Raw genomic sequence first — 10,622 nt, 5'->3', positions numbered from 1 at the left:
TTTTAACTGACGAAAGGTCAATTTTAATGGCAACCTGCAAAACACCCAGCAAACAAAACCAAACCGATGCAGAACAATGTTTGCTCAAAGTGGAGCTGTGTGGTTACACAGCTCTAAACCAGAACTACAGATGTACAGATGCCGTGCACAGCTTATCAAACACTAAACTATTATTAAACCCTCCAACAGCATAGTGCAATCTTATTGTGAGTGCGGCTCATCTCTCATTCCATCTCGAGGTTGTTTGTCGTTCCCTTGAATAAACTCAGTCTCATATGTTGCATCACAGCGGCCGGCTGATGGGACGTCACAGCTCCACGCTTTGGAAATCTGAATTGTTATTTTCATTGTCTGACTTGTTCTCCAGCAGAGCGGCTCAGCTGTGTGAGGCTGCAGTGTGGTCCTCAGGGTGGGGGCTGCTGTCCTCGGCTGAATCTTCCAGTTTGACTGCGTGGAGGGCGTAGTTGATGGCAGTGCTGTTAGTCCAGCTCCAGGCTCCTGATAGTGGGTTGTACAGCATTCCCTGGACTGACTGCACTGAGAAACCGTCTGACAGAGAAGAAAGGGCATGGCAAACATTTAGCTTCTATATATTATATATTTATTATATATTATATATATATTTCTATATATATATATATTTGCAGATATTTTTCTAGCACTGCAAGTGACCAAACTGCTCAACCTCAGCCTCTGAAGGTGAATTACATAAAGCATAAATAAATAAACTTTGATTGATTGATTGATTGATTGATTGATTGATTGATTGATTGATTGATTGATTGATTGATTGATTGATTGATTGACTGATTGATTGATTGATTGATTGATTGATTGATAGCACTCAAGTCTCAATGTACAGAAAAAGATTCCCACAAACATGTCTTGGTCCTATAAGGCAGCTGTGAAATAATAAATATCATCCATCCATCCATCCATCCATCCATCCATCCATCCATCCATCCATCATCTATACACCACTTAATCCTCATCAGGGTCATGGGGGGCTGGAGTCTATTCCAGCTGACTGAGGGTGAAGGCAGGGGACACCTGGACAGGTAACAGTCTATCATAGGACTACATATAGAGACAAACAATCACACTCACATTCACACCTACAGGCAATTTAGAATCACTAATTAACCTCAGCATGTTTTTGGACTGTGGGAGGAAGCTGGAGAACCTGGAGAAAACACACACATGTACAGGAGAACATGTAAACTCCGTGCACAAAGATCCCAGGAAAGCCGGGACACGAACCGGGGATCTTCTAGCTGCAAGGCAACAGTGCCAGCCACTAAACCACTGTGCAGCCCAGTTTAAATATCAATTTAGTTCAAATTTAGTATTGATTTAACTGGAAAATCTAGCCTTCCTGAGTGGGTGACTAAGTAAACACTTCATGAACAGTTTAACAAATTGTTCTTTTACTTTATGGAGTCATCTGTTGTATTACGGAACAGTTAAAAGGGGGTGAAAAACATATTGCTTTTTTCTTGTGGAACAAAGGTTTGCAAACTAAAAACAAATAAAAAGTTTAACTGTCATAGTATATTTGTGTTGACTATAACTGTAATATATAAAAACACAGTATTGATATCATGTTAATACACATTATAAAATTGTAAATAAGTCTGGCTGACTCTCCCAATCTAAGAATAACCGAGTACCTGTATTTTGAGTGTAATTCATTTCCCCCAAAAAAAGACAAAACACTGGGAATTCTATAGCTACAATAATCATGTAGTGAAACTCTGTAACAGCCTCATTATAAAACACTGTTTCTGTTTATCACTCACGAGTTGGAGCATTTTACCCTGTGGACAATCTGTTCATCATGTGGAAATCAGAGGGACTTACTGGACTCCAGGAGGCGCTCCAGCTCTTCTGGACTGATGAACTTTTCCCAGTCGTGCGTCCCACTGGGAACGATGCGTAGGATCTGCTCGGCTACGATGATACCCAGCGCATACGACAGGTTGGTTTTATTTATAGTTGTGATGAACAGTGAGCCGCCTGGCTGCACACAGAGAAAAAAAAATCAAAATGGTTTTAGTGCATTACTGTAGTTTAAACAATAATGCCCTCATTGAAATCATGTTTGATTACAATGAGGGAGGTGTACTGATCCCGGGTCAGAAGGGTATTTATAGAATGGATTTAAAGCTTGCAGTGGACAGAATCCAGTGCATAAGACCAGGAGGTAACAGAGCCAAAGCTCAAGGTTGAACTCGGTCAAGATTAAAAATATGAACAGGAGGGGAAGAAGAAGGAGATACAGAAAATGAAAGTGCAAGAATGTAGCTTTTCTACAGAATGAATCCAAAGAGTACGAGAATTCACATTAAAAGCTCCCTGAAAAGGTGCCCTGAAGCAGCACATTCTAATGTTTTTTTCAGTAAAAGAGCAGAGGAGAGATTTGGGCCAGAGAGAGAGAAAGTCTGGTCATGCATTCGGTCAGGTCAAATGCAGAGGCGTTCTGTGAAGATTAGGCTGTTTTCCTCCTTTGGCCTACTGACCTAGGAGATTACAGTCCTCTGGCTGCAGTATTGATGCACAGCTTTCACTGAAGCTTTTCAATGTCCAGTACAAACCGCACAAATAGGAACACATGCTGCCTTTTCCACGTGGCCAAACAGATGCAAACACAACAAAGCCACCGTATGCACATTAAGAGGTGCTCAGATCAACACACATCTTGTATCGATGCAGGAATATGTGGCCAAAGAAAACAGCTGGAGGAAAAAAAAACAAACACACACATAACATGACACACCTTCAGTACACTGCTGCAGCAGAAGGCGAACGTTTCCAGGTCAGCCAGATGTTCCACAACCTCGGACGCAACAACGGCATCGAACTGAGCCGCTCCCTGCTCCTCCTTTCCTCCCTCCTCTTCGCCGGAGAGGTCCTCCAGGGTGCAGACCTGGTAGGACACCTGCTCACGAAGGTCCGGGTCATAGGAGGAATGCAGCTGCGCAGTGCCGATGCTGTTTTCTACTGGATCTATGCCCAACACTTTGGCTCCAAGGCGACCCAGGGGCTGGTCAAGGACAAGGTGTAGAGAGGAGATGGAGGAGAGTCATGACGACATCTACGAGGTGCATGTTAATAGACTTCAAACAAGCACAGAGATAAGCAGGTCAAATTGAAAAAAGTACATTGTAAAACAGTGCCAGTGGAGTGAGCAGATATTTAACATGCAAAATGTCAAAATAAAATTCACAATACATTGGTTATATTGCCTTTAATAAATAAGACTAAATGATTATGCTGATAGTGCTGCTGGTCCTCAGACTACATTTCCCATAAACCATCTTAGCTCCTGGGATAAAGATGTTGTGACTTGTATGTTAGTGTTGCATCTTCCTCTTTTTTTGATTACTGCAGCATACCTACAGTTGTTTTCCCACAATTACAGCGAATCTCACATTTAAAACACATTATTGGGATTAAAATACATCACAGGACCAGCTGTTGTACAAAAGTACTGGCAACATCTCATAATAAAAATATGCGACTTGCAACACACATATCTGAGCATTTTAATTACTTCAAGAATGAACCAACATCATAAAATCATGTTTTACCATTTTCCCACCATTACCTACTGAGGCTATATTTGGCAAAAAATGACTCATACACACAAATGCATGCTTGCACTGAGACTTAAAACTGATGAGCTACCCACTCATAGATTGTTTTTCCATGAGCATATCATGTGTTTTGGCCTAGCCAGTTAGAGATGCAAATCACGGATTATATGTTAGAACAAGGTCATGTTTCCTGGAACTTGCACAAGCCTTGTATTTGTGTTGTTACATAAAAGCTGAAAAACCTGCATCAAAAATGTTGCAATGTGTCTCAGGAGATTTTCCCAAACTGTCCCCACTCAGTAATGTCATTAATACACAACAATCATGTACACGACCGCTCAACAGTCTGGGGTCACCCAGACAATTTCATGTTTTCCATGAAAACTCACACTTTTATCCATGTGCTAACATAACTGCACAAGGGTTTTCTAATCATCAATGAGCCTTTCAACACCATTAGCTAACACAATGTAGCATTAGAACACAGGAGTGATGGTTGCTGGAAATGTTCCTCTGTAACCCTATGGAGATATTCCATTAAAATCAGCCGTTTCCAGCTAGAATAGTCACAAGGACATTTCTAAGTGACCCAAATGTTTGAACGGTAGTGAAAATACCCTCTCTACAGGCAAGTATATGCAGATTCAAACATATAGCAGTCCTACTCAGCATTGTCTTCTTTTGAACATATACCCTGATCTCCATCAGTCACTGCACCCCGGAGAGATATCAGAAAAGAAACTTTCCATCTTTATAAGGAAAATAATTCTTAGACAGAGCAGCATTTTTAGATATTGATCAATGTAACAAATTACAGTTCAATTTACATGAGTTTTGTGTTATGTTAGACTTTTAAAATAGTATGTAAAATTTCCTAATAGAATGTAAATGAAAAGGTTTGATGTTTGCTTAGCAAGAAAACAATGACATTTGAAAAGCTGTGGATACTGAATGCATTACATGATAAAGCAGTTAAATTATGCAGAGTTCAGTCTGCTGCTGACTCTAGAACGTTTGGACAAAGAGTGAAATGATAAAAACCTATTTAGCTCTGGTAATATGTACAAATCAGTGGTTTGGGGTGAGCCACACTGCCCTCCTCTGGACAAACCTAAACATACCAGCCTGTGTGGAGAGCTGTGTTTGCTTGCCCAGAGGCTGATATCCGTCCTCCCACAGATGATCCCTTCTGATGGAAGGACTTGTAGTGACAGGACACCCAGACACAAAATAACAATCACAATCCTAACAGACACTTTTTGGCATTTTTACTGTGTGAGTGTGTGTCTGAATACGACAGCCTGTGTGACAGAGCCATAGAAATACAGGACCTGATTTTGTCTTCCCAGATCACACAGCATAGCTGGTATGTCCTCAGTTCAGATGAAAGCTCTGTCCTGGCTGCCAGGCTATCAACACTAACAAACAGATAAACAACCGTAAACGACCGACTGTCCGATCCACCACACCGCGACCAGTCATATCAAAAGAGAACGAGAACCGGGCTGACGCTGAAATGTTTTTCCAGGCATTGCTACATGTGCATGTGAGAAGACTGGCACTAGAACACACTGAAGGCGCATATTTACACTGCAACAGAAAAGAAAACGCTCAATGTGACGTGAGAGGTAGCAATTGAAAAAATTGGGAGTGGACAGATAATATGTAGCAGGAAAGATGCTTTTTTTTTTTTGCATGTCCTCATCTTCACTGTGTTTGTATCTTTCTCCCAAAAGACACACACACATGCACACAGTTTTACCTCGGTGAGCAGGCCTCCTCCACAGCCGACATCCAGGATTCTCAGTCCTGCGAGTGGTTTCCCAGGATGACGTGCTCTGTGCACATTCAGCAGATTATCCCTGTACAGGTAAATGAGCAGCCACAATTATAAATTCAATTGTCTGTTCCATCTCCACATTTTCAGTCGTACTCTCCAACATATACCTGTACTATGCTGGTCACAGACTTAACACTTAAACTGAAAGGATCATGGGAAGATATGAGATGCTAAACCTCCACAGCATAAAGATGTTTATGGGCATTTACATGTTTTCTTACACCATCCACTGTTAGTGTCCCTCATATCGCCTTGAGCAACAACATCAGCAGCTAACAACCTTGAATTATGCTCTGTTCCTTCCTTCCGCTACACCTTACTTCCTTCCTTCTCTCACATACAGTCTGACAGATGTGTGCCTCAGGCAAGAAACATGCAGAACAGGCCGAGATCTGGGTATGCATCATCCTCATTACAGCTCTGCCGGGGTGCAAGAGCATTCATGCATCCACCTCTTCATGCCACTGTAAAGCAGAAAAAGGCTAACAAAAGCAACTAAAACACCGTCCTTGTGGAATGTCAAGCTATCACTACATGATAAATGATTATTAGGAGTGATTGAGCTGTCATGCTGGTGAGAAAACTGATTTTAACTTTATAAATTACTGTAGGGAAAAAAAGCAGAAATTCTTGCTCATTTAGCAAAAACAACATGTGCAAGCTAAGTGTATGTTACAGTATCTTAAATGTTTCCAGATCAGAGTTTCAATGCATAAAACTCAAAACTGTCCTCATGTATAAAGAGCAAAACACTAAAGGATTATTAAGAGCACAGATGTCAGTATTAATGGCATACATGATGGCAAATATTTATCTTTTCTTGGCATTACCCAGATGAGTCGCAACACAGCTGCTAATTTCTTCATCAACTCTATGACACAGTTTAAATGTTATATTGCCGTCAAACTGTTGCACTGTATGACTTGTCTGTTCCAGTATATTAAATTGTTGTTTAACACTATATACCTTCAGGCATCACAGTATTACTGTACCTTGTTGTGCTTTAGGTGATGAGACTGACATATGAGTGAAATACTTAACAGTTGTTCTAAATAAAAATACAAACTTCAGTGGTCAATAGAGAACAGAGAAATTAATCAGTGAAGTTAAATGGCCTCCTATAAGTGTAGGATCTATATGAATGCAAAGTCGCACTCTGTTAAACAGCTAATTCCATTACTAAAACCATAGCTTTCCAAAATTTAAATAAAGATATTTGCACGTTTTTCTGCCCTTTAGAGAATCTTATTAGGAAATGACCACAGCATATTCTGTACAGATGAAAATTCATTACTGATAATGAGCATTTTAAAATGAAACAATGATGGAAATTCAATGAAGAACACTTTGTAGTGCTCTTACTAATTCAATGTAATAATGGTAATAATAATAATAATAATAATAATAATAATAATAATAATAATAATAATAATAATAATAATAATAATAATAATAATAATACATTTATTTATAAAGCGCTTTCAAAGTGCTGTAAATAGAGATAAAACAGTAAAAACAGACAAAAACAATAAAAACAAAACAATAAAAAAATGTATGAATATTCCAGAGTTTGAAAGAAATGTTTCCATGTTGTTACACTGTCAAGGAGGCAGAGCCTCGGCGGAGTTATATGGCGCTCGGTGTCTGTCTGTCTGTCCATCTGTTAGCATCATTACTACAAAACGGACTAATGAATTAGCATGAAATTTTCAGGGAAGATCAGAAATGACACAAGGACCAAGTGATCAGATTCTGGCAGTGATGCGGCTTATAGTCTGGATCCATGGATTTGTTGAAGATTTCTGTATCATTCTAAGATAGCAGCATGGTGTCACTGTAACCATGACAACAAGTGAACACTACAAAATCACATGATTGTGATCCTACTACAAATCCACCGCTGAGGACTTATCAGTCAGAAATGATACAAGAAATAACTGATTAAATTGTGGAGGTGTTTCTGAGTCCCATCAATTCCCGCCGTCCGCTACATATTTAGATCACGTGATTCCGTATCCGTACATAACGTACACATGCATAACACACGCCTGTACTCAGTGCAAGGTCATTTTGTTTGTGGGTTCATCTATATTAAATGGACACGTTCTATGGTGCCGCGATTTCTGCCATGAATTTTTTCAAGATTTCATCCGTCAGAAATCATCCAGCGACTGAGCAGCCTGGGTGGAGTACTGCTCTCTGAGTGCTTTTCTTGTTTAATTATGTGATTTTTTTTGAGGGGTAAAAACAGGGGTAAAGCAATTTTCAGTTTAGCTGATTCACATTGTAAACTTCACATAATTCAAACATGAAATACTGTAGCATGCTTCAAGAACACAATGCATGTGTTTACTAAGTAAGACATAAACACAGATCAAAACTCTACATACCACAAAGAAATATTACTGAACTCTAGTGCACATTTGAACAGACCTTAGTGAAACAATGAAAACAATTTAGTACCATAGCAGGATGAACTGTATAGAGTCGAAAAGGTCCAGCAGCAACAGTGGCAGCGGTGCTGCTGCGTCTCATTTAGACACACCCTGAGGGCTGAGCCTTATCAGGCAAATCAGCCACACTTAGACATACACCAGATCTGTCATACTGTCACCACAAACACACATCCTCATCACCACCACCAACAGCACCACAGGGGGGGAAGGGGAGCGTAGCAACAGGCCCTTGGCTGGATGGGCACTGTCATGATTACAGTGGAGGGCCCAAACAACAGATCTTATCAATCAAAACAGCCTCAGCACCCCCCAAAACATGCACATATGCAGCAGTGGAGCAACCAAGACGCTGTTGGTTGAAAATGTACTGATGTTTAGAGGAACTCTGTCACTTTCAATTTCTTTCACTTCTATGTTTCTCTGAATGTTCTTTGCTCTCAAACACTACAAGGCTAGATCTCCTGATGCCATTTGTTGACAGCTCTGCTAATCAATCACCTTCGCTGGCATTTACTTAGCTGTGACATCTAGGCTTTGCAAGACTACAGCCACGACTAAAATGTATATTTTGGATGAGCACACACCGTATAAAAGGCACCCTCAGGTCATTCATGGCATGAAGAGCTGCAAATTCTCCCTGTTCATCCCACCACTTGCTGGCCAGTGACTGGAACCTCTTCAGCTCACTGGGATCTACTGTAGTTTGAGAGGCTGACCGAGAACTGCACATAGAAAGATACACACAGAAACGGAAAACAGTAAGGACTAATTGTCACATTTTCAAACAGGGGACGAACTAGAAATAAACTGTGTTTTTTTAACTGCTGCATGTATATTAAAATTAATTCATGTAACAGCATGTCATGACAGAACAATAATCTACAGCAGCTTTCATAATCAGTTTATTATATGGATTACTCTATTGTTACACTATTGCTGTTTCTCAAAAGTGTACTTTTGTTATTGTTCCTCTTTTGTTTTTGAATAAATTCAATACTTTGGGGCACATGATTGTTTCTTGGGTCTTGGACACTGACCGATACTGTACAACCATTTTTGGGGAGGAGGTTTTGCAAACTCAATCTACTAATCTCTTTGCAACAAATTAGGTCGATGACTGACTAGACCAGATGATTAGAAAGGAATTTGTTTTATTATTCACCTTAAACTCAGTAAACAGTTTTAGACCTAAATCTGTATGGTTAATTTAAAAGTTGGAGAGGGATGAATTGTACTGAAAGCTACAAATTGTGCAGTTGTAAATTGTACTCTTCTTGATAATGTTAATTATTATTTGAAATTATTGAACCATAAGGCACACCACTTAAACTACTTCACATAAGTGAAATAAAATGTCAGTTCAATCAGATTACAAGCTAAGATGAGTTTATTTAAACACTGTTTAAAAAATAAAGAGAAAATGTTTACAAAATACTGCTGAAAATTGTTTGACATGTGTGTGTTATTTTATCAAATACACCCATAAAACGGAATGCAATCCAATGCAACTATTTAGTCATTAATTCTAATTTTACAAAGATAATAATGTCCAGTTAAAGTGAGACTCTAAGCATTAATTTAACTGTGGTAATTATTGTAGTGGCAGCTTCCTAGACTGAAATATGTGTCTGATGTTTTGCCACATTTGCAAAGGTGAGAAGGAAAGTTTAGACATACAGTCAGTATAACAGCGCAGTGCAACAGTACCAGTGACCTTAATAATAAACAAAGTGCATAGTTCTAGTAACTGACACATGACCCCAGACTAATGGAAAGATTTCAGGACTGACTCCAGCCTTGGCTCCACTACCTGCTGAACACGGTCTCAAGTGTCTCGACCATTTGGAGTCTTTAAAGTGAACCTAACAGCTGTCATTAACAGACATCTGACACTCAGTGATGCTAAAGCTCCCAGCCACAGTTATCTCAGCTACCGTGCTACATGCTAAGTGCAGGTACGACCACCCAGGCGGTTTGGCTAACCCGGTTTGACGGATCACAGCACGTTTTTCCGTCTCCAGAAAGCCGCTCCTCTGCAGCCATAGTGTCCGCTGTTGACACACTGCAGTCCAGCTGAACCCGCTCCGACCAGCCGCCCTCCGGACCACACCGCACACAGCGGCCGGTTTGCGGCTACACAGCCCCAACATATGGCGGCCAAACTTGTTGGTGTACATATAAGTTGCTAGCTACAGTACACCTGTTCCACATTAGACTGTTTAACTGAAGGTGTCCTCCTCTTCTTCTTCTTCTTCTTCTGCTGCTGCTGCTTCTTCTTCTTCTTCTTCTGGTTTTAAATTTAACTGCAGCTGTTACGTCAAGCGTCGCACTGCTGCCACCTTCCGGTCTTTAACGCAATCTACCTTTAACCCTTTCTTCTGAAAGTTATTATTTATGGTTTTGTATCAGAAAACAAAGATTATGACTTCTTGATTAACAATATCCTCATCCTCGGGAAATTTTACATACACAACTGTAAATACATGATATAAATCCTAGATTTTATGTGTTTCATCAGGAGTTTCTATCCTTCACTAAAACCCTTAAAAAATGAAGTCTAAACATGCAACGAAACTGTTTTTGATTGAGAATTATGATTTGCAAAAAAGCCATAGCTCTATGTTTTGTTCAGTTTTATTCCTTTTTTCTTTCTTTTTTCCTTTTTGCTTTGATTCTGTTTCATTCTCTGATTGCACTTCTTATAATTTTCAATTACTGCTTCTTCTAATA

At 39.8% G+C, this 10,622-nt stretch overlaps 1 protein-coding gene across 2 annotated transcripts; it reads right to left on the bottom strand.

The window, feature by feature from the left end:
* On the bottom strand, nt 1-10,193 carry coq3 (coenzyme Q3 methyltransferase). 2 transcript variants are annotated; one of them, XM_023281146.2, is made up of 6 exons: nt 9,876-10,191; nt 8,477-8,614; nt 5,359-5,458; nt 2,777-3,043; nt 1,861-2,020; nt 1-549 (listed from the first exon to the last, which is right to left on the bottom strand). In XM_023281146.2, exons 1-6 carry the CDS (start codon nt 10,067-10,069, stop codon nt 377-379), a joined length of 1,032 nt encoding a protein of 343 aa, XP_023136914.1. In that variant the 5' UTR covers nt 10,070-10,191; the 3' UTR covers nt 1-376. The 2 variants fall into 2 exon arrangements, with proteins under 2 accessions (XP_023136914.1, XP_035809151.1); XM_035953258.2 differs by lacking the exon at nt 8,477-8,614 and having other exon boundaries at nt 9,876-10,193.
* Between the last annotated feature and the right edge of the window lie 429 nt (nt 10,194-10,622).

This window comes from Amphiprion ocellaris, chromosome 9 (assembly GCF_022539595.1).
Source record: "Amphiprion ocellaris isolate individual 3 ecotype Okinawa chromosome 9, ASM2253959v1, whole genome shotgun sequence".
NCBI classification, from domain to species: domain Eukaryota; kingdom Metazoa; phylum Chordata; class Actinopteri; family Pomacentridae; genus Amphiprion; species Amphiprion ocellaris.
Note: the sequence above shows the minus strand (reverse complement) of the source record. Positions and strands in the feature narration are given on the sequence as shown.